At 31.9% G+C, this 25,664-nt stretch overlaps 1 protein-coding gene across 1 annotated transcript; it reads left to right on the top strand.

Moving 5' to 3' along the window:
• The first annotated feature begins 19,923 nt into the window (after positions 1-19,923).
• Positions 19,924-23,181, top strand: LOC120082516 (sulfite exporter TauE/SafE family protein 5-like). The gene is made up of 4 exons (XM_039037721.1): positions 19,924-20,993; positions 22,069-22,203; positions 22,318-22,470; positions 22,773-23,181. Exons 1-4 carry the CDS (start codon positions 20,223-20,225, stop codon positions 23,079-23,081), a joined length of 1,368 nt encoding a protein of 455 aa, XP_038893649.1. The 5' UTR covers positions 19,924-20,222; the 3' UTR covers positions 23,082-23,181.
• The last annotated feature ends 2,483 nt before the right edge of the window (positions 23,182-25,664 follow it).

The raw sequence follows: 25,664 nt of genomic DNA, 5'->3' as shown, positions 1-25,664 counted from the left end.
TTATAAATGAGTGAATTGCATAAAGATAAGTGATATAATATATTTGAAGTGATTTAAGATAGAGAGAAATAGATATTTATGTTGGATAGATAATATAGGGAAAATTGAAATCATATTGTAGCTTTTAAAAATATTTATGAAAATGGGACATTTTAAAAATATTTAGAAAAATATTTCCGATCAATTGTAGCAGTCACATTTTTTTCTTCTCTTTCTTCTTTCCCTTTCTCTTTCTCTCCTCTCTCGGGAAATCTACATCATTTTTCCTCCTCTTTCAACCTTTCAACCATTTCTTTTCTTCTCCATTTCTCGTTCATTTTTCTCCATTTAAAAGATCTAACATAAACCCTAATCTGATGGTTTGGAGCTTCTTCTTCTCAAAAAGGGAAAAATCTCGCCAGCCGAGATAAATCTTTGGAATATTCGAAGCGGTTGAAAATCTGAGTTTGAGTGGAAGAAGACAAGGTTTTCGTAGGTTCAACCTGCGAGCTCTTCAACCCAACCTACCGCAAGTTCCTTTAAAGCCCACTATTTGTATTTTTGAAAAAAAAAAAAAAAAAAAAAATGAAGGTGGCAAGTTCTTTCTTTAAAAAAAATAAAAAGTATGTATACATCTTTAAAAAAAAATCATTTATATACTTTTTTTTCTTAGAAAGATCACTTATATATTTTTAAACATAATGTAAACACAATTAAAAATTATGGTAAAATCTTAAATTAATCAAAGACTATAAATAAAATATTTGTCATTGAAAAAGTAAGTTATTATATAATAATGTTTAAATTACAAGTTTTAAGTTGTCGACGTATGCTCAAATGACGTATACCACCAATTAAGAGATTTAAAAGTGAAATTTTCAGAAAATATTAGTACTATAAAAATCATCCTCGTCTCTTAGGAATATTGAACCAACATTAGAAAAAGTTGGATATGAAAATTTTCAAGAATAGTATCACTCGTAGAATCATAATGGTTTTCTAGAAATATTGCTACAAACGACAGAATTGAGTATAGTTTAGGAAAATTGTTTCATATGGTAAAACTGTTGAAAATATTTACAAGATATAGTAAAATTTTAGAACTATTAATGATATACATTGATAGAAGTCTATCAACATCTATAAGCATCTATCATTGATAGTTCTAAAATTTTGCTATATTTTGTAAATATTTTGATTCATTTTTCTATATTTAAAAACAACCCTATAATTTATAACATCGGAACATTTAATTCGTTTTAAATTTTTTTAAAAAAAATAAAACCACTAAATATTTCTCTTAAATGGATGGATTAAAAAATATTAGTAGATGTGTCACTCCATAAAGGACAAGAAAAAGAAAAGTCCCGTTTCATCTTATATTTTTGGAAGCACCTCGTTTTCTCTATTTTTTAAAATAGCAATATTCATCTATTTAATCCGGGTTGGGAGGACTTTTTTTGGACTTCTTGCAAATTTGGCAAATTAAGATTTTAAAAAAATTAGGTCCATCGCCCAAACTTTTTACTTTTGCAAAAATAGTAAAAAAACAAGCCCAGCCCACAAAATGTCGAAAAAGTATGGATACACCTGATACACTTGATTCATCTGATACACCTAATACACTTGATACCCCTTGATACCCCTTGATACATTTGATTCATCTGATACACCTGATACACTCGATATCCCTTGATACACTATTGATGTACCCTTGATACACTCATACTTATACCCTTTATACACTTGAAACACTACTGATATACATTTGATATACTGATATACACTTGATACACTTTGTACAGTTAAGATCACTAAATTATCCAATCACTATTTTTCATATAAAATTTTATATTTTTAGACATAAGAAGGGTGCACTCGGGATGCATAGACCCCTAATTATAGTTGATTTTCCAAGATCTTGATAGCCTTATAATGAAACAAAAACCCCGATCTTCTACTAGGTTCCTTCACACAACTCCACCTAAAAATCTCCCTCCCCATATCTCTAACCAAATCATAAATCTTCAACCTCCCACTCCCAATCTCAACCCTAATCAAACACCTCCATTTCAATCCTCTCAATCTAGTCTCTCCATTCATTCTACATCCATCCATAATCTTCACTTCCAAGTCCTCTCCCATTCCCACAAAAAAAGTAGCACAAATCCAAAAATATCTTCTTCTCGATCTCCTTTCTCAATCCTTCAAACCCTAATCTAAGTTTCTCTTGCAAATTCTCGTCGGAAAGTCTCCCTCCGAAGAATGCTCCCCCTCCCCCCCCCCCCCCCCCCAATTTCAAAAGGCAAAGGAAGATTTCTGCAGTACGCAACAAGTGATTTCAAACCTTTTGCAGAAACTCTTGTCATGGTTTTCGATATCAAATTACAGATATTTTCACGAAACCATTCAAAGTTGATGTGTTTAACAAGTTAAGAACTTTGCTTGGTGTTTTCAGAAAAACATGTTTATGGGATGTTGAAAATTAAACATGTTTTAATTAGATAAGTTATAGATGAATTAATTTATGAGAGTTGGCAAAATTAAAGAATCAGAGTTAATTAAGTATGTTAATGTAAGTGCTAATTTAGTAGAGTTCCACATGAATTAAGTGTGGGACTTTAATTGCTTCATGTGTATTTAATTAGAGTGTGAGTTATGTATTTAAATTTTTCCATCACAATCCTATAAATAGGATTGACATTTACGGTAGAGAAGAGCACACAAAGAGAGTTTAATTAGAAGTGTGAACTAAGTTTGAAAAGTCTTTAAAATAAAAGTGTTTTTGTTTTCTCTTAAATAATATTTTGTTGGTTATTTATTTGTAAGTGTCCATCACACGTTTCCAATATATAAAATGAAACACACATATTTTTACAAATATACTATCTTTTAGGTATCTCGATTATGTAACCAATATACTTTTGCACTTTAATATTAAGTATATAAACTTCCTGATAGACTTTGATATTACATATATATATATATATATACACACACACATACTGTAAGGAGTAAATCAAATTATCAAGAAAAAGGGAAAGTCAAAATACGGCCTGAAGATGAAGAATATTTCTCAACAACCTATACCAGACCCATGTGAAGCTGTTGGGAGTGTCTCCATTGTTGGGTTTTATGTTCTAAAACCCGTGATATGTAAACAATAGAACTTATTATGAAAAATTCAATAAAGGTGTTATTGAATAGATCTACTTACTTGGATAGAAATCCAATAAACCTGAAAATTCCTTGACTATTAGATGAGTACTTGAACTTTATGTGGAGACATAAAGGTCAATCAGGTTCGAGTAAATAGTCAAAATGATCTATAGTATATGAATAAGATTGGGTACCTTATTCTGGTAACACTACTGGATGCGGCCCACTATGTAGTCGTTACAAAAAGTTGTAAAGTGCTACAAACGAAGTGATCCTAATTCATTCATGTAAGGAAATGAGGAGTGAGGGTGTCCTTGTGCAAAATAGTTTGTACAAGATCGGACCATGAAATCAGTCACTCTTACTTTATAACGTTGTTTACTACTTAAGACTGACTATTTCAAAGCGATGACCTAGGTAACTTGACCTTAATCCTGAGTTAATTATGAACTCCTATTTATTTAGGATTATCCTTAGATTTGCATAGGTGAGGGTTGGCTCAACAGCGCCGGCTCAATAAGACTCCTATTTCAGGGGTAAGACCAGATAGATAGCTGGAGACATAGGGTGCAAGAAGGAATTCACTCCTACCCGCTTTTAAGGATAGTAGAGAGGTTATTCCCTTAAGTGCTAATTCTAAGTCTTAAACAAGGGATCCTGCCCTCTCATTGGACTGAGAGGGACTCGGTTTTGTTGATTAGATCACAAAACAATTGTTTATTAGGAAATCAGTGAGAACTTAAGGAACAAGAGGTAATTTTGGGGGTAAAACAGAGATTTGACCCGCAGTCATTGCAAACAACCTATGAAGGGTTAACTTACTAATCATGGTTATATCGAGTGGACATAATACATCTACGGTGAGGGGAGTTCAACTATGGGTTTTAGTAGAGTGACCCATTAGTTAACGAATGAAGGTTAGATCGGTCTAATGAGTTTAGCCGATTAATCTCGGATCATTAGAGCCCATGATCTGTAGGTCCACGAAGTCTCCCTACTAGCTCAAAAATGGATTAGCTCTAGAGTAGCGTGATAAGTTAATTTGAAACGTTCAAATTAGAATCAAATGGAATTGGAGAAAATATATTTAAATATGATTTAAATATATGAAGATGATTTTGTGTAAAAATTAATTTAAGATTGGATATTGAATTAATTAGAATTATTTAAAATTGTTTAAATAATTATTTATTAATTTTATTAGAAAATTAATTATGAAATTAATCTGTAAAAATTAATGGATTTTTTTATTTTAGAAATAAAATATGATTTTAAAATCAACTTTGGATTTTAGAAATAAAATTACACAAAAAGGAAAAATGGGTTTTTCCATCTTCATTTTCAACTAACTCATTAGGAACCCACCACCTTCAAGCTTCAATAACTCCAAGAATGAGTTGCATCCTATGCAACAAATCTCTTTGCATGATAGTTTGCAATATATTGAAAAGATTGGAGTGAAGTTGAAGGGATTGAACCAAATGAATTTTAGTTGAAAATTCGATTGAATAAGATGTTCTTCAATGGGTTGTAACAGTGAGCTTTCTCCAAATTCCCTTTGATTCCAGCTTATTTTGAGTCTCACAACTCAATCTAGAGTACCAAGAGAATAGTAAGGAAGATCTTGTGGTGGTCTACACAAAGATTTGGAGGAATTTGCAGTTGAAAATAAGGATTTCAACGGTTCGGCAAAGGTATGTTCTTGAAACCCATTATACTTTATTTAAGCATGTTTCTATTTGTGCCAAAATTAATGAATTAGAGTGCTTATCGATCCTATTCGCTTCCGTTGCATGCTAGTACCTCTCCAACATCCATTAGATTTGTGACATATGGCCAATATTATTTATTTTTTTGATTATTTAATTCATTGTGTAAATATTGAAAACCCCATTTTGGGTCATTAACTCCTGTATAAAGGCAAGTACTGCCATTGGTTAAAATAATAAGAAAAGAAAAAGAAGAGCAGAGACCTTTTCCCAAAAAAAGCAAATTGCTTTATCTTCTTTCTTGGTATCAGAGCAGCAGCTATGGCCACTGCCTCGTTCACTGTGACCTCAGCCTCTCCCTCCTTTAGTTCTCCTTCTTTAAATCAGCTTTTGAATTAGGTTACCACCATCAAGCTTGACCGAAGGAACCACCTCCTATGGAGAAATCTGGCACTGCTCATATTGAGAAGCTATCGGCTGGAGGGTCACCTTACTTGTGAAGATCCGTGTCCACCCAAGTTCGTCGTGACAGTTGATCAACCAATGGGAACCATCCCGACTGGAGATGAAGCCGGTCATAGAGAACAGTACTCAGGTATTGCTTCCTTAACTCCTCAGCAAGGCTTAGCCGTTGCATCAGCTCATCCTCTGCCCATCAGGTAAATCCACTCTATGAGTCTTGGACTGCCGTTGATCAACTATTGTTAGAATGGCTGTATAACTCTACGATTACAGAAGTTGCTATGCAAGTGATGGGATATGGAAATTCCAAAGATCTGTGGACTACTATTCAGGAATTGTTTGGTCTACAGTCAAGAGCGGAGGAAGATTACCTTCGCCAAATGTTTCAACAGACTCGCAAAGGGTTAATGAAGATGTCTGAATACCTAAGAGTAATGAAGACTCACTCAGACAACCTTGGACTTGCTGGAAGTCTGGTTCCTACACAAGCATTGATGTCACAAGTCCTATTGGGACTTGATGAGAAATTCAACCCGGTTATTGCAACCATTCAAGGGCGTCCAGAAACCTCCTGAACTGATACTCAAACAGAACTTCTGGCCTTCGAAAAGAGGTTAGATTATCAAAAGACTCAGAAAAATTATGTTTTGTTTAACAACTCTCCCTCTGTAAACATGGCAAGTAATTCGAGCCAAAGAAACTCAAATGCCAACGGTCAACGTGGCAATAATGGGCAGAATAGTAGAGAAACAAGCAACAACAATCAAAGGGTGGAGGTGGACGAAATCGAGGTAGAGGACATTGGGACAACAACAATTATAACCAACCTACCTGCCAATTATGCAATAGGTATGGCCACACAGCTGACATTTGTTATCACAGGTATGATAGGGAGTTTGTGACTCCTAAAAATCATAACAAAGGGGGAAATCAAGCCTCACAAAATACAGGCAATTAGAACACCCCATATGCATTCATTGCATCTCAGAATACTACAGCAACTCCTCAAGTGGTTGCTGATCCAAATTGGTATGTGGACAGTGGGGCTACCAACCATGTCACGAGCAACTACAACAATATGATTCAGTCTACTGATTATGGATGTAAAGAAAAAGTTATAGTTAGGAATGGAAATAAGTTGAATATATCTCACATTGGTAAAACCAATCTAAAACAGAAAATGGGCAGCTTACTCTAGAAAATGTTCTATGTGCCTGAAATAGCCAAGAATTTAGTTAGTATTTCAAAACTAGCTAAAGATAATGATATGTTTTTGGAATTTCATGCTGACAAATGTGTTGTAAAGGACTTACATTCGGGCAAAGTGGTGTTGAAGGGGGATCTTGAAGATGGACTTTATAGGCTGAACACAAAGGAAATAGATGCTGGTAGTGCTTCAATTGTTGATGAGAGATTGAAGTCGGGTAATAATAACAGCATTGTAGTGTGTTCAGCCCATTGGTTACCTATTGCCTTCACTAATAGGAAGGTATCCAAGGAAGTTTGGCACAAAAGTCTTAGATATCCATCTTCTGTAGTCCTAAACTTGTTAATAAAAAAATGTAATCTACCAGTAACCTTGAATGTAAATGTTGAATTTTGTGAAGCTTGCAAGTTTGGAAAATCACATGCTCTTCCCTTCTCTATCTTTGATTCTCGAGCTACAGCACCATTTGAATTAGTACACTCTGACTCATAGGATCCAGCACCAATATTATCTAATGATGGTTTTCATTACTATGTTAATTTTGTTGATGACTTCAGTCGTTTTCTGTGGATATATCCTCTTAGACAAAAAAAAGTGATGTAATATGAGCATTTAATCATTTTCATAACACAGTTAACACTCAGTTTGGAGTTAGTGTTAAATGTTTACAATCTGATAATGGTGGGGAATTTAAACATGCTCGGCAACTATGTGACAAGCTAGGTATCAAAGTAAGACTCTCATGTCCACACACATCAGAACAAAATGGGAGAGTAGAACGAAAACACTGACAAGTAGTTGAAATTGGACTAACCTTGCTAGCTCAAGCGGGGATGCCTATTAAATATTGGTGGGAGCCCTTCATTACAGCAACCACCTTGATCAACAGCCTACCATCAAAAGCAATTGGAAACAAAATTCCTTTTGAAGTTTTGTTCAACAGGAAAGTAGACTTTTCACTACTAAAAATATTTGGTTGTACTTGTTTTCCACATATAAGACCGTATAATACTCACAAGCTAAATTTTTGGTCTACTAAATGTGTTTTATTGGTTTCAGCCCAGTTCATAAAGGATTCAAATGCCTCAGCCTTAGTGGACGTATATATATATCCAAGCATGTGCAGTTCAATGAATCTGAATTCCCCTTTAAAAACAGTTTCCCAAAGTCCAATGTCCCCACATAATGTCAGCCCAACAAATCTCACCAAACCATCAAGTTCCCCTCCATCACTCCATACAGCTACCTAAACATTTTTCCTTTTTCAACCTACGGCTGTCCAAAGCCCACCTATAAGCAATCCCTATCGAGCCCAAGCATTCAACCCCAACACATCATCCAAATCACCTAACTTCTCCCAAATAAACTCCTCTGTCTGTTCATCAAACCCACCTACTTCCCCAAACCGCGATCCCAGTTCTCCCTGCTCCTCCAATACTCCTATGCATCATTCAGCCTCGACACTGTCTCTTTCCCATACCTCCTCCCCTACTCCACCGAAGGCACCACCACCTCAACTTCTCTCTCACCCTATGATCACTCGGGCAAAGGTTGGTATTTTCAAACCAAAAATCCTCGTCTCCAATACTAAAGTTGACTGATCCCTCACTGAACCAACTCGCCTTGTGGATGCACTAGCCACTCCGGTTTGGAGACAAGCAATGGATGCTAAAATTCTAGCTCTTCAAAGAAATAATACATGGACATTTGTTCCATAACAAAAATCCATGAATATAGTAGGTTGCAAGTGGGTTTATCGTATCAAACGGAATATGGATGGAGTTATTGAAAGACATAAAGCCCGGCTGGTAGCCAAAGGCTTTCATCAGACACCTGGAGTTGACTTTTCTAAGACCTTCAATCCAGAACCTTCCACCATTCGCATTTTACTCTCTTTTAGATTTTTCTCAAAGATGGTCTTTGCGGCAACTTGACTTCAACAACGCCTTCCTTAATGGGGTCCTTGATGAGGATATTTATATGTCCCAACCTCCTGGCTATGTTAACCACGACCTGCCATCTCACGTTTGCAAGCTCAATAAAGCCATCTATGGCCTCAAACAAGTGCCACGTGCATGGAACACCACGTTAAAAGCAGTTTTACTTGATTGGGGCTTCCAAAACAGTAAGTTTGACTCATCCCTCTTTATCTATCACAAAGATGATGTTACCATACTATTGCTTGTTTATGTGGATGATGTCATACTTACCGAAAATAATACCTCCATGATGAGTCTGCTAGTGATTAAATTGGACAGCACCTTTTCCTTGAAAGATTTAGGAGTACTGAGTTACTTTTTGGGCATTCAAGTTAATCGTTTACCCTCTGGTCTTCTGCTAACACAAACAAAGTATATTAAAGATATATTATCAAAGCTCAACATGGAGGATTTCAAGCCAATGATGTCACCGTGTACTCTCGGTAAGCATTATTCCCTTAACAGTGGTAAGGTGTTAGAAGATCCTTTCACTTATCGAAGCACAATTGGGGCTCTTCAGTATCTCACTCACACCCAACCGGACATTGCCTATATAGTCAACTACCTAAGTCAATTTCTGAAGCAATCAACTGATGAGCACTGGAGCGTTATTAAAAGAGTACTTCGTTATCTCTCAGGTACTAAGCACTTTGGTCCACTTATCCAACCAAGTGATGGGATGTCTATAACTCATATTCGGATGCTGACTGGGCTTCCAATATAGATGATCGTCGTTTCGTTGCAGCATATTGTGCATTTGTGGGAAATTCACCAGTATCATGGTCTTCCAAAAAGCAAAATGTTGTAACTTGTTCAAGTATAGAATCTGAATATCGAGCTTTAGATCAGATGACGGTTAAAATTATATGGACACAACAACTTTTATCTGAGTTGGGCCTTCCACAAACTACCACACCGGTTCTCTAGTGTGACAACAGGAGTGTCAGAGCCCTTGCTTCCAACCCTATCTTTCATGCTCGAACAAAGTACATAGAAACTGACATACATTTTGTTCGTGATCAAGTGTTACATGGACAATTATCAGTTCGATACATACCATCTGCTGATCAAAATTGTTGACTGCCTAACCAAGCCCCTCACTCATTCTCACTTTCATCTATTGCGTTCCAAACTCGGGGTCATTGAACTCCCCTCTCGTTTGAGGGGGGATGTAAGGAGTAAATCAAATTATCAAGAAAAAGGAAAAGCCAAAATACAGCCCGAGGATGAAGAATATTTCTCAACAACCTGTACTAGACTCATGTGAAGCCGTTGGGAGTGTCTCCATTAGATTTGTGACATGTGGCCGATATTATTTATTTTTTTGATTATTTAATTCATTGTGTAATTATTGAAAAACCCATTTTGAGTCTTTTAACTTATGTATAAATGCAAGCACTGTCATTGGTTGAAATAATAAGAAAAGAAAAAGAAGAGCAAAGATTTGTTCCCAAAAAAGCAAATTGCTTCGTCTTCTTTCTCATACATATACACACGTAAAAAGTTCATTTCTTTTGTTAGTTTAATTGGGATATCAATTAAATAATTCACACACTTTGAATATTGGAAAATTTTTGTTAAAGAACGAAGCTTGAAGTTAATAAAAAAAAAAAAAAAAAAAATAGAAATTGGAGTTCATCGGCAGACCCCCACACTCTTCTCTCTCTTTCCCTTCCATGTTTGACCCAAAACTCTGGCAATCCATGACTATCTTTCCCCAAAAACTTCTAAACAAAAAAGCCATTAGTGGCTGCCTCAATATCACTGTAATTGAAATGTTGGATCTTAATGAGTTTCATTAATTTATGAGATGAATTTCTTGAATATAATGGACTAACGAATTTGAAGTCGAAATTGCAAATTCTACCCACCAAGAAAAGTAATTCATCAAATCAATTTCTCGAATCACAGAGCTTTAAACATCGATAAAGTACCGCTTCTGGTTTTTGAAAATGGTAGTTGCGTAGATTTTATAAGATAGAGAAAAAAACAATGAAATTGATATACGGATAATTTTGGAATAAATCATAAAACGAAACTTCAGAATTAAAAGTTTTGCCATATTTATACATATACAAAATACTATTTTAAATTTGCCACCCATTACAATTTTCTTTTTTTTTTCTTTTGCAAGTGAAGTCAAACGGAGAGAATGTGGAGATGTTTATAAAGGGGAAGTTCGCAACTTTAAGTTACAAACTACATTGTGATCGTGTATAGTGGCGTATTCACGACTTCGGGCTGAGGGCACAATTTCATACAATATTAGAAATTTAGTCAATGAAACTCTAAACTTGTGTCTATATATGGTCCCTAAACTTTAAAATATCTAGAATATGTTACTAAATCTTTTATCTAGTATCTAATAATTTTTTTTTTCAAGTTTATATCCAACAGAGGTCTCATTAAAAAATGTTAAAAATCAATTTTTATATCAAATATAAGATTTAGGTTAAATCATATCAAATACCCCTAAAATTTGTACTTTCTGTTAAAAATATCATTAAACTTTTAAAAGTATAAAAAATATCATTAAATAGTTTAACTTACGAGTTTTTAAAAAATAGCATTACCGTTAGTTTTGGATAAAACTGTTAGTATTTTGTGTCAAAAATACTTTTGAATTTTCAAAAGTTTCAAAAATACTTTTAAACTTAAATTTTTTTTTAAAAAAAATACTCTCAGTGTTATATGGACAGAAATTGTTAATATCGTCTTACTTCTCTATTTTCTCTCTGTTCCCACCCAAATCTTCTTAAATGCCCTCTTTACCCTTTTTGTTAATTATCTAACATTTGTTTATCTAAAAGATAATAAATAAATAAAAATGCACACTTCATTTAAGGTAAATGGACTATAATAAGAAGAAATAGAATAACGAAAGAATCAGGGAATTTCAGTTCTTAAATATTTAACAAAGTTGCATGTTAGTAGTTGAGTATATGTTAATAGCCAAATAATTTTTTTATTTGACTATTTATCATTTGGTATGTTTTAAGGGGACATAATTTTGATTTTGGAATCTTGTGAATTTTATGTTTTAACTTAAAACTTTAGTTTTTATTTTGGTTGCTGAGAAAATTGGCGTAAGCATTGAAAAAATAGGAGAATAATGAGAGTATCTATATGGAAAAAAATGATGATATCTCTCTATATATATTTTTTTAATTGGTTCTTTTTTAACTCAAGAAAACTTCAAACAAATTGTTCATCATAATAATAGTAAAAGCATTTTTAAAATTTTATTTTAAAAAATTAGACTTATTTTTGCAATGAGGTACTAACAATTTTTGTTCATATATTAATGGTGGGGTATTTTTTTTAAAAAGTTTAAAAATATTTTTGAAACTTTTGAAAATTCAGAGATATTTTTTAAACATAACTTTTACGGTTTCCATAAAACTAAGAGTAATGGTATTTTTGAACTTTTTTTTAATATTTAAGGGTATATTTGGAACATTTGAAAGTTTAGGGGTATTTTTGATGTAAAGTACAAAGTTTAAGGACTTTTTTATAATTTATATGGTGTCTGGTAGCCAATAAGTCTTTTTTGAGGGAAAAAATCAATGTACTATCCATTATTACCTAAATTAAAAACAAAAGTAACCTTTTTGTCCAATAAAATAATTATTTTAAAAAAATGAATATATTTAAACTTATTGGATATAGAACTGAAAGTTGATGGATATGCTAGAAATTTGTCAGTGATTTTTAGTAAAAAAAATAAAAATTTAAAGATTTATTAGATACAATTTTAAAAGTTTAGGAGATAAAACTTATAACGTGTAATTTAACATTCATATAAATATAACATTAAGTGATGTACATCTAAAATAAGTAATATTAATTTAAAAAAATCATAATAAACCTTCATAAAATTATCTATAAAAAAATATAAGTGAATACTGAAATTTGGAATATTTATGAAAGTTTCTTAAAATGAAACTAAATTGAAACAATTAATTTCCCTAATCCTAAAATATTTTTCCTGAATTGTTTGTAAAGTAATTTATTAAAAATTTTAAAATATTTATACATTTGTATATGTAAATATATGTGATAAAAAATAAAATCAATATATAAATAATAAATAAAAGACCATCTTAAATTGAAAATTACAATAATATAAAGAAAAATAAAAACCATGGAACTTTAAAAATAGAAAACTAAAATTAAAAAATATATATATATAAACATGCAGAGAAAACAGGTTACAATTGCTTCACTCTCCACTCAACCAATTTTATTTTAAATATTTTTTGAAACAACAATATTTATCTAAATATTTTTCAAAACTACAATTAAAAAAAAAAGGAAATGCAATTTTATTTATTTATTTATTACGAAAGACGGAAATAACTATTAGTCACAGTAAAATAATATCCAAGCATTGAAAAGAATCAAATAAAGTGAGGAAAAAAGGAGAATGAGGATGAACAATGGTGTTTCAGATAAGATCACAAGAAAAAGTGGATAATCAATCATACATTATTATTTTATAGTCACAATTCACATAATAATAGTTTTGGCTTTTGGGTGAGCTGAGCTGGAAATTTGTGAAGAGGATTGCTGCTCACTCTATTCCATTCCCACTCCCCCACCCTCCCACCCACGTGCGTTTTGGACAAACATTCCTCTTCTTTCCCTCCCAATTTGATATCCCCATCATTTTACAAGTTTCAACAACCAACTTTAATAAATTAAAATAATTTACATTCAACTAGAGATGTTCTGAGCGAGATGGGGTGGAGATGTCATTTTCTATATCTGTGAACTTTCTTACGGGAATGAAGGTGGAGATTCTCCATAGAAAATTTACAGGGATTGAGTTTTCAAGAAAAAAAAATCAATTTAACTTTTTTTTTTATATAAATTGATTGACTTAAATCAATATTATTAATTTTTTTTAATTAAATAGTTAAATTAGTTTACTATTTTTTTATATGATTAGTCTATAGGAAGAGTTTGAATTTTTAAAAAATATACTTAAATTTTTTTAGTAAAAGTAAATAATGACCAATCAAATTATCCATATATAATCTAAATTTAAATGTTCAATTCAAAGATATTTGTTATCTTGATCATTGAAAAATAATATTATAATTTAAATATAATAATATAACATTAACTTATTATAGTACTTGAACTTTAGTTAGTAATAATTGTCATGTATTTTTAATTTTGTAACAATTTAGTCAATTGACAATAACAATTTAGTCTATGTATTTTTCAAATTGTAACAACATCCCTATTACACTGATATCCGTAGAGTTTATTCACTCAAGCAATCAACTAGGCTCCTCCTAGAAGTGAGACTCCCTCTCTAGGTCTTCCACTAAGTAAATATTAGTGAAAAACTACTTACACTACCTCTAAGTTTAAGACTCCCTCTTCAGATGACTTAAGCTCCTCTTAAGCCGTGAGATTCCCTCTCACTTGAACTTTATCTTTCCCTCTCAAATGAAGACCACACCACTTGAATAGCTTAGGCTCCCCCTAAGCTTGAGAATCCCTTCTCACATAGGTAAGGAATCAAATAGTACGGTTCATAAAGTGAATCTTTAAACCATAGCAATATGACCTTTGCTTATTCAAAGATCAATATACTTGTGAAGTCATTCTCACAAGATAATGGCCATCAAATTTAATCATCAAAACGCCTAAAGTCTAACCACCAGACAAAGATCCTTTAAATATGCACAATAAACACGCAGAAGAGTAACCCTAGATTCCAAACAATCACATATAGGAAAGGCAAGAGATCTACAAAAATACTATAGACAAAATTTTTTACATCAGGAAAAATATATTTTGCATGATCAATATTGTTAGAAACAAACCTCTGTCGTCTAATGTAAATGTTAGAGCTTTGTTGATTGGCTCTATATTTTTCCAAGACTGCATGTGGTGGTTTTGTAGTTGTCACAAATGTTGTCTCAACAACTGTCATAGAAGTTGTTGTTTCTTGCATTATATTTTCTTTCCTTATCTGGAAATATTTTGTAGATTTATTTTTGCCTAATATTTTTCTTGTTCAAGGCTCAGCTTATTTTTTCGAAAAATAGTTGTGTTTCCTTTCTTGGCTTCTATTTTTAAAAGAAAAAGTAGTGTTCTTTTAGGGTTGTCACATTTTATTGTTATTGGAGAGTGTTTCTATTCTTGGTGGCCAAATAGTGCAACATCGTGTTTTTTTAATCTTTGTTCACCATATTTCGCTATTTGATCTTGTTGATTGAAAGGTGTAAGACCTAGAAGATAATATCTGTCTTAGGGGGAGTTTAAGACATTTTCATTGAAAAGAGATTCTCGGTTTTAGGGGGAGCCTAAGACCTCGTTCTTGAGAAGGAATTCTCAATATTAGAGATGGGATTCATTAGTGAATGGAGTTCATTGAAGAGAAGGGAAGATAAAATTGTTAGAGAGAATTCTTACACACTGTCAGAAGTCGAAGTGTTCAACACTTATATTAACATACTTAGGAGGAGCTATGATCATTTGAGAGGGAGTCTCACATCTAAGGGGAGCCTAGGTGATCTGTGAGTTGGGCTCTACGTGAGTCACTATAGTAGATGTTGTATTGCAAATAAGTACTACATTGTAATTGCTTGACTCTTTAATATTCATTGATTATCTTTCCTGCAAACGTAGTGGATTTTCACCGAATTGGGTTATCAACTTTTGTGTGTCTTTACTTAATTTCTTGTTGTTGGTATTCTTGTTGGGGTTTATGTCTTAAATCTCAAGTTTGTAATGTATAAAAAATATTTATTTATTTAATAAAATAAAAAGTTATTTTATTCAACTTTTAGACTTGTGTAATTCAATTCAATAAACTAATATCTAAGGTTATTTTGTGCAATTTGAACAGTATCTGGTAGACATACAAGTGGATCGTGTTTAAGTAATAACGTAAAAGGTTGGGTACCTAATCCTAATGACACTACAGATACTACTCACTTTGTAAATATTATGAGATTTGTAAGTATTATAAACAATTTGATCCAATCGTTTGTGTGGGGACATGCGAGTGAGAGTATCCTATACAAAGAGTTTGTATAAATCGGACCACGAAATAATTAATCTCCCTTTATAATATTGTTAATTGAAGAGATTAATATTTTATAGGATAACCATATGTAATACGATCTCAATCCTGAGTGAGTTATGAACTCCCTATCTATGAAGGTAGTCTTTTGATTTGTATGGGTGAGAATAATTCGTGTCGCAGACTCAATAAGCCTATCATTTTGGGACTTCTCCAAGTAGGGAGCTAGGAACATAGTTACATAAGATGGAATTCACTCCTTCCTGTTTTTAAGGTAAGTAGATAAATTGATCTTTTAAATGCCAATTTTGGGTCTTAAATAATGAGGCCTCACCTTCTCATTGGTCCGAGAGGAATTTAGTTTATAGTTGGACTATGGACATATTGTTCATTAGAAGAATCAGCAGTACTTAAGGAGTAAAAAGGTAATTATAGAGGTAAAATGGTAATTTGATCAGTTGTAATTACAAGCAGTTGGTGAAGAGTCGACTTACTAGTAATGGTTATATCCATGGACATATAAATATTCTACAATGTGAAGAGTATAGCTGTGGATCTTTATTGGAGTGACCCGAAGTTAATTAATGTTAATTAATTCAATTAAAGAGTCTAATTAATTAATCTCGAATTATTAAAACTTCTGATCTATAAGTTTATTAGATCTCCTGCTAGCTCACTAAGAGTAAACACATGGTTTAATTAGTTTTAAGAAAAATTTAATAAAGATATGTGCATTAATTATATAAGATGCGAGTAATATAATGTACAGAGATACATTATAATATAAAGTTAATTTTGAATTAGATTCAAAATTAAACTTTATAATATGAGAGTGTTAATGTTTGATTCAAAACATTAAATTAATATAAATAAGATTCATATTATAAGGGAATTATATGTTAATTGTATTAGATACAATTAAAATAATGTATATAGATACATTATATTATAAAGTTAATTTTGAATTAGATTCAAAATTAAATTATATAATATGAAGGAATAATATATTTGAATAAGATTCAAATATTAAATAATATGAATAAGATTCACATTACAACTATAGCTTAAATATAATATGAGTGAGATTCATATTTAAACTACAGGTTATGAGAGGAAAATATATTTGAATATAATTCAAATGTAATATTAGTTAAATATATGATTTAATTTAACTTTAGTCAAATTTTAATTCTCCATGTTTAAGGGAAGTTAAAGATCAGTTAAGAGAAGTTAATAATCTCAATTTACTCTCAGGAGTTTTCTGTAATTTTTCTCTCAATTACTCTCGATCACTAACTCTTTAACAATTCTCTCGACACAACTGATGAAAAAGGTTTTCTCACAAGAGAATTGTTCTGCCCTTAACATTCTTAAAGGTTGGTTCCCACAAACTCAATCCTTATTAGAAAACAACGGGATAGACACTTTTGGTGGTATTCAAGTTTGTTGAGTAGCTATGCATGAAAAGTATTTAGAGAAAATCAAATAATAGTTCTTCAAAGGTTAACTTTTTTTCTCTATTTTTTTTTTTTTATTTTCACCATGTTTAATTAGTTTTTTCTTTTAATTCTGAAAGCAAACTTTTCTCCCAAATTCAAAGATAAAACTTTCGCATGGGATTCAATCTTTTTAATTCTGTTGTTACGATGTTTGTCTGTGCTTTCTGTTTAACATTCATGTTTTAAGTGACGAGTCATCTTATAGCTTTTTCAGTAAAGCAACAGAGACAACTTAAGAGACAACTACCAAACTTAAACAAATATTGCCAACGCACAATTTCTAACATTTATGACTTACGACATCAACTTTATGATGTATAGCTACTTGATATATTCAAAAAGAGCAATTACTTATTTGATAATCTATATAATTATTTGGAAAAAAAAAATACACTTTTGATCCAGTAAGTTTTGAATATAGTATCCATTTTGTACCTAGTTTTTAAGTTCTGTTTGGTAACCATTGTGTTTTTTGTTTTTGGTTAAATTAAGCCTATGGACATACTTCTACCTCTAAATTTCTTCCTTTGTTATCTACTTTTCATCAATGATTTAAAAAACGAAGCCAAATTTTGAGAATGAAAAAAAATAGCTTTCAAAAAATATATATATTTTTTGGAATTTGGTTAAGAATTCAACCATTATACTTAAGGAAGATTCAAATCATTATAAGAAATGTGAATGATATAGGCTTAATTTTCAAAAACAAAAACAAAAAATCTACAAACGAGACCTTAGTCTTTAAGTTTTGAGTTTAATTTCAATTTAATTTTTAAATTTGAAAATGTTACAATCTTATCATTGATGTTTTGATAATATGAATGAACTCAAACTACATTTGACTGACCATACTTTCTTTATCCATTTTTTTAGGATGAATATTAATAATAAAGGTGAGTCTAATATCAATAATAACTCTAAAGAAATGGATGATACACGAGTTCATTCCTAACCACGAAAAGCTTTTTTTTTTTTTTTTTTTTTTTTTTTGAGATGGAGTGAAAAAAGTTCGTAGGGTGCAACCCCTTGTATAGGGTTTCCAATGGGCACCCTTAAACAAAAAGCTTTGAAGCCTAATTTGGTCTCCACTTTCATTTTTAAGGTTTATACTTTTAACTTTGATTTTTTTAGTAAATACCTATTTTGAGTCATTATTAATTAATTTAGAACAATTATAATGAATGAAGTTTCTCTATGTTTCATCACTATTAAAATTTCACTTCACAATTATTTTAAGTTGATTAATAGACAATAACACAAAAAAAACTACAAATTGAAGTTAGTATTTAGTGAAAAATCGAAGTTAAAAGTATAAATCCTAAAATTTAAAGATTAAATCGAAACAAAATTTAAATTTAAAAGATATGATTGTAACATTTTGAAATATAAAAATTAAATCGAAATTAAACCTAATTCAAACATATAAGACACTAGTTAAAAATGAGATCGTCCAAAAAAAAAAAGGCATTTTTATTTAAAAAATATAAGTGGACATGTAATATATATCTTGAAGAATGTGATGAATGATGATGGTGTTAATGTGTCACCTTTGGGAAAGGGTTGATAAGTTTACAAGTTGCATTGCATTATAGTAATGGACAAAAAAGGTAATGAAATATAGAATGAATACCACTTGTTAGAATAGAACAAGGCTAAGATTATAATATTTATATTTTAAGACAGCCCGTAGCTTTAATTTAACAGAAAAAATATTAGGAGTATAGTGACAAAATTTGAGATGGGATTCCAATTACATGTCCACCACCTGGACATACCTTACTGCCCTCCTTCTTCACCTCTACTTTTTGGGCTTCAAGTTTTAAATAAACTGTTTCTTTGCTTTTTATTATTCTTTTATTTTCCCTATACATAATATAGTTTCCTAAATAAATTAAAAAATTATAGATGTCCGACATCTTTCGATGATCATGTTTATTTTGTAGAAATATTTTTAAAAATATGTAAGAATATTTGGATGACTGTGTTTGAAGAAAACTATCCAAAAATATCTTAAATTTATATAATATTCTATGCATGCCCTTATGACTATTCATTAATTTAATATAATATAATTTTTTTTATTATTTAAATAATTTAGTTTTAGGGTCATTTTTAAATATAGAAAAATAAAACAAAATATTTACAAAATATAGCAAAATTTTAAAACTATTAATGATAGTTTTAAAATTTTGTTATTGTAAATATTTTCAACAATTTTACTATTTGAAATAATTTTCCTTAGTTTTATTATTTTATTATTTATTTTTTAATAAAAATAATATATATTGATTTAATATTTTTATGAAAGAAAAAAGATGAAAAAGTAAAAAGAGGAATTCTCAACATAGGAATCCAAAAAACTATGTTAACCCATGTTTTATGAGGTCATCTAAAACTTTTAAAATGCCGATATCCTAGGATGCTTGGGAACCTTTTGGATGTCTAAATATCTTATGTTTTCACAAAATAAATAAAGTACTATTATTCAAAATTGATCCAAAATACATCTTTATTTTATTTAAAATCAATTTAATATATAATTCTTATGTCATACAAAATGTTTTTAATTAGTTAAAAGCATGTCTCAAAAGTGAATTTAAAAAAAAAAAAAAATTAATCACATGGCTTCACATTTTTAAGTTCCACTTTCCACCAGCCGTTCATGTTTAAAAGAACTACAAATTAGTCAAACGCATATCCAACCATTACCTTTAAATCTGAACTAAAAGAAATTAATTTAAAATAAAGATCTTTTCAAAAGAGGGAAAAAAATCGTTTAAAAGATTTCAAAAAGTGTCAGCCGATAAGATCAAAACTCAAAAGAGAAATAAACAAAAAGAAAACAGTATAAATTCCTCTCTCTCACCATCAGATGCATAAATTTTATAGGAATATAAGAAATCCGCATCCGAAAAGATCAACAAAACTTAGCATTTTATTTTGTAATTACCTTAGGACTCTGAACTGCTTCAAATTTCCTATTCCTTTTCTTCAAAGGAAAATATGTATTATATAAATGGCTAATTCCACTATTTAATCCCATCTTTTTCCAGCCGATTTCATCTCTTTCGTTTCTGTGCGAGAAATTGCGAAATAACTACAAAGAAAAGAGCACTCTGGACACTCGATTCCCTTCTTGTCTCATCTTGCAAGGAATCAAGTTCATTCTCTCATAATTGCACGATGAAGAAAACCCAATTCGCCTTCGCCTTTTTGGTTCTTTCGCTTGCCATTAATGTTTCTCACGCCAAGCAAATCAAACCCTTTTCCGATCTCACTTCCATTCATCACTTCCTCAACAAAACCCAACAATGGCGAACCACCCACCAAGCCCTATTCCATCAAACCCATCTTCCCATTTCGCCTCCCATTGTAGTAGCCGGAGTTCTCTGTTTTATCGCCGCTTCTTTATCCAGCGCCGGCGGGATTGGCGGCGGCGGGCTTTATATACCTATTTTGACGATTGTAGCCGGTGTAGACCTCAAAACAGCTTCAAGTCTCTCGGCTTTTATGGTAACTGGAGGGTCGATTGCGAATGTATTGAGCAATTTCTGCTCCAAATCAGGGGGGAATTGTTTGATTAACTTTGATATTGCTCTTTTGACTGAACCTTGCATGTTATTAGGAGTGAGTATTGGAGTTATTTGCAACCTTGCGTTTCCTGAATGGGTTACTACTATTCTGTTTGCTATTTTTCTTGCTTGGTCGACCATGAAAACTTGTAAAAGTGGGATGGTGTATTGGGAAATGGAAAGTGAAGAGCTTAGGAATACTGGGTGTAAACTGGAAGATGGATTAGAGAAAGAAAACGAAGCTAAAATTGTTGAAGAACCTCTGTTGCCCACACAAGAAAATTGCAAATTGAGACTTCCTTCAATGAAATTGGGGGCTTTGGTTCTTGTCTGGTCTTGTTTCTATCTCATTTATCTTCTTCGTGGCAACCGAGATGGACGGGTATGGATTTTACTATTCATGTTAATTCAAATTACTTTACTATCATTTGATTCTGTCTGATTAGAACATAACTCTGTTCATTGTTTAGGGAAGTTATCTTGATATGTCATTGATTGTGAAAAGTATATATTGAAAAATAGCATTGACTTAAATCTAAGAGTCCATGTATTGTGAATTTGACAATTTGGAATAAGATAATTATAAATTAATTTAATAGTATGTTATGTTGTTTGCCCCAAGGAAAGAGTGTCATATTAAAGTAGACCTGTTAAGTATTTCGTCATAATAATGAATTGTTTATCGTGTGTCTTCATAATCATTATTAGATGCCTTTTCAGACGAGTTAAGGTTTGCCTTCTAACATGATTTTTGACTTCATGATACCAAGTTGTGAATTATTAATTTGTTGTTTTGAGTTCATTGTAGGACCAAGTAACTTTGTGTTGTATTGTATTCATTCACTTTCTTAAATTTTGCATTTATTCCCTTCTTGGTCTTCTTAATTGATCGAATTTGAGTCGTCATCTTTCCTCATCTATTATCGCATATTCAAAGTTTTATCCGGCCACGATTCTGAGTGTGACAGTTTAGTCTAAAGGCGATAATGTGACTTCTTTACATTTGGCTAGGGCATATTTGATACCACCCCTTGGTCCCATGTACTCCCTTTTGGTAGCTTTTTATTACATCCACAAACTTTTTATCCTTGGATCTTATTTGCATTGACTTTAAAGAATAGAGCTATTATACAAAACTTAGTTTCCATACAAATGCTTAGAATGAATTCGAAATCACTGTTTAAGGTAATACTAGTACTTTTAAGGAAAACATTTTTAAGTGGTATTTAGATTATGTACTGAAGTAATTACTAATCAAATTCCTTGAAAATTTGATGAGTATTCTTCAATTTGTATGAAAGTACTTTTCACTCTTCAAAAACCATGTCAAATCCATCCTTATTGACATTGACAAATTCAACTCTAGATGGACTTGTATGTTTGAGCAAATTTAATACTCTGTCATTGTAAAAGAAAAAAGAAAAATTGGGGTGTCTCACTGCTGCTTGTTTTTGCAGGGTCTTTTACCAATCGAAACATGTGGAACAGGATATTGGATTATCTCTTCGCTCCAAGTTCCGGTGGCCATAGCTTTCACTCTCTGGATTCTTTACAAACAGAAGAGCCCTCAACCTGAAGATTCCCCTCAGAAGGTGCAAAGAATAAAACTAGTTCTCTGATATCTGGTTGCTAGAACATATTTACATCCATTTCTGATATCTTTTTATAAGGTAAAAGCTAATCTCGTCTGTTTTTTCCTTGTAAAGGAGTTAGAAGAAGCACGGCCTGCTGTCGAACCATCAAAGAAACTGATCTTCCCAGTAATGGCATTTTTAGCTGGGATTTTGGGTGGCATGTTTGGGATCGGCGGTGGCATGCTCATAAGCCCTTTCCTTCTTCAAGTTGGAATAGTTCCTGAGGCAAGTCCTTTCAACTCATAATTGCTTTCATTAACTTATAAGTTTGGTTCTCAAACTGCTGTTGAACTTTAAACCATGTCTGATTAGTTTTTAAACTCTCAAATTTTTGTTATAAGTTTCGTGATTTATGAGATTCTTTTTACAATTTGGAAACTTATTGGACATAATAAGAAGTTCAAGGACTCTTTAGACACTCGTTCATGGACTTATTAGACACGATATTGCAAGTTTTAGGATTGCATAATTTCACTGTGCTCTTATCACCTGCCCATTATGCTAATGTCTCAAAATTTTAAATACAGATAACGGCTGCAACTTGCTCCTTCATGGTCTTCTTCTCGGCTACAATGTCAGCTTGCCAGTATTTGCTGCTGGGAATGGAGCATGCTGAAATTGCAATCATCTTCGCCATCGTCTGCTTCATTGCCTCTGTGCTCGGATTGGTAGTGGTTCAGAAGGCGATTCGTGATTATGGAAGGGCATCTCTCATCATCTTCTCAGTTAGTATAGTGATGGCTTTGAGTACTGTTTTGATGACCACATTTGGTGCCCTTAATGTTTTCAGGGACTACATTGCTGGAAACCCTATGGGATTTAAATCACCTTGTTAAAAGAAAACAATCTTCTTTTTTCTTCAAGCGGTTCCTTGCAAAGTTTAATGGTTTGAGAGAATTAGTATGAATGTAAAATAGGAGAATGCTTGTCGTCAAATTTTGAGTTTTTGTTCATATTTAAAATTAGAGTGGCTAAAGTCAAACTTCAATGCTTTTCAACATGAAAACTTGTCACACGACATAAATGTGTTTAAAATTTAAGATTTTTGCCGTTTGCAATTTCCTATGATTTATTTAAGAAAGAAGCTTGCTTATCGTTCCTTGAGCTACTGGTCGATTTGATATCACTAAAAGTAACTTATTTGAGAATTTATTTTTCAACTCGAAAACTAAAGTGTAGCTTTTCAAACTCCAAACTTTATAGACTATTTTGCACAAATTTCTTTCTAGTTTTGTAACATCTCGATTTTATTGGTAATTTTCATTAGATTATCACTAGTCAATAGTACGATAACCCTTTACAAATTACTCGTAAATACATTTGTGATCATGGTTCGATGTGGTGCCACAATGTTCAAGCCCCAAATATAGTTCGATGTAGCTTAAACATGTATGTAGAGATATACGGGTAGATTATGTTTAAGTGATAATTTAAGTAATCTGTAGTAGATGGATAAGGCTCGATACCTTATCCTGGTGACATTACGAGTATGTGTTATAATTGTTGTAAAGTGCTACAAATGATCTGATCCTGATCATTCATGTGGAGACATGTGAGCAGGTATTCTATACAAAAGAGTTTGTATAAGATCAGACCACAAAATGACTAATCTCATTATATAATGTCATTCATAATAGACTTACATTTCACCACTGTATACAAAGGAGTTTGTATAAGACCGGACCACAAAATGACTAGTCTCATTATATAACGTCGTTCATAAAAGAGACTTACATTTCACCAAGATGACCATAAATAACATAACCTGAATCCTAAATGAGTTGTTAACTCTTACCTATGAAGGTAGTTTTTTGATTTGTATGAGTGAGAGTGGCCAGATTGTCGACTCAATAAGCCTACCATTTTGGAGATTCGTTTGATTAGGGAGCTGGGAACACATCTACACAAGAAGCAATTCACTCCTTCCCTAATGTCGGGGTAAGTAAATAAATTACTCCCTTAAAGGCTGATTTCGGGGCTTGAACAATGTGACACCACATCCTCTCCTGGCTTGAGAGGGGTTTGGTCATAGTTGGACTATGATTATTGTTCATTACTACAGGTAAAACGGTAATTTTGATCTAGCTGTACTTACGAGTAATTTGTGAAGGGTTATCGTATTGTTGACTGGTTATATCCAATAGACACAGAAATATATCTGCAGTGTGAAGAGTACAGTTGTCAGTCTTTAGTGGAGTATCCAACAGTTAATGGATGGTGAAAAATTTTATTAAAAGAGTTTAATTAATTATTCACGTACCGTTGGAGCTTTAAGCTATAGGTTCATGAGGTCCTGTCTGTAGCTGAATATGAATTAATGAAAACAAATTTTGGATTAATTTGAATTGTTCAAATTGATTGAGGGAATTAATTATATGTGATATAATTATTTTAATTTAATTATATATGATATAATTACTATAATATATTTGATACATTATAATATAAAGTTTATTTTAGAGAAATTGAATATTTGAATAGGATTCAAATATTAATTACGTGAATTGGATTCATATAATTAAATTTAATATAAATGAGATTTATATTAAATATCATTGTTGAGAGAATTAAACTATAGGTTATATTGTATTGAATACAATTGTTGGGTTGTATGTCCTAAAACTCGCAGTTTGTAACGTCAAACATATTCTATTTGCAATAAAGATTATATTAACATTTATTCAATAAAATTGTTGTTGAATATGTAAATTGCACTTGTAAAGACTAAATTCAATAAACTAAGATCCACGACTATTACATGAATACTTGAACTTTATGTGGAGATATAAAGATGGATCAAGTTCTAGTAAATAGCCGAAATTGTCTATAGTATGCGGCCCATTTTATAGCTAGTACAAACGATGTGATCCTGAATCATTCATGTGGAGACATAAGAGTGGAGGCTTCTTATGCAAAGAGTTTGTATAAGACCAAGATCAATAGATAAATCACTCTTACTTTATAACGATGTTTACTTTTTAAGACTGACTGTTCAAATCGATGGCCTAGGTAACTCGACCTTAATCCTGAGCTAACTATGAACTGCTATTTATTCGAGATTATCCTTAGATTTGCATAGGTGAGAGTTTACTCAACAATACCAACTCAATAAGCCTCCCATTTTAGGGGTAAGGTCGAGTAGATAGCTGTAGACATAGGGTGCAAGATGGAATTCACTCTTTCTATCTCTCGGGATAGTAGAGAGGTTGTTCTCTTAAGTACTGATTTCAGGTCTTGAATAAGGGGCCCCACCCTCTCATTGGCCCGAGAGGGACTCAGTTTAGTGATTGGATCACAAACTTATTGTTCGTTAGATGATTAATGGGACTTAAGTAGTAAGATGTAATTTTGGGGTAGAACAACATTAGACCCAACCGTTATTATGAACGACCAGTGAAGGGTCTTACTAATTATGGTTA

The sequence above is a fragment of the Benincasa hispida genome, chromosome 8 (genome assembly GCF_009727055.1).
Source record: "Benincasa hispida cultivar B227 chromosome 8, ASM972705v1, whole genome shotgun sequence".
Classification (NCBI taxonomy): domain Eukaryota; kingdom Viridiplantae; phylum Streptophyta; class Magnoliopsida; order Cucurbitales; family Cucurbitaceae; genus Benincasa; species Benincasa hispida.
The sequence above is the reverse complement of the archived record's forward strand: the minus strand, read 5'-3'. Positions and strand labels throughout refer to the sequence as shown.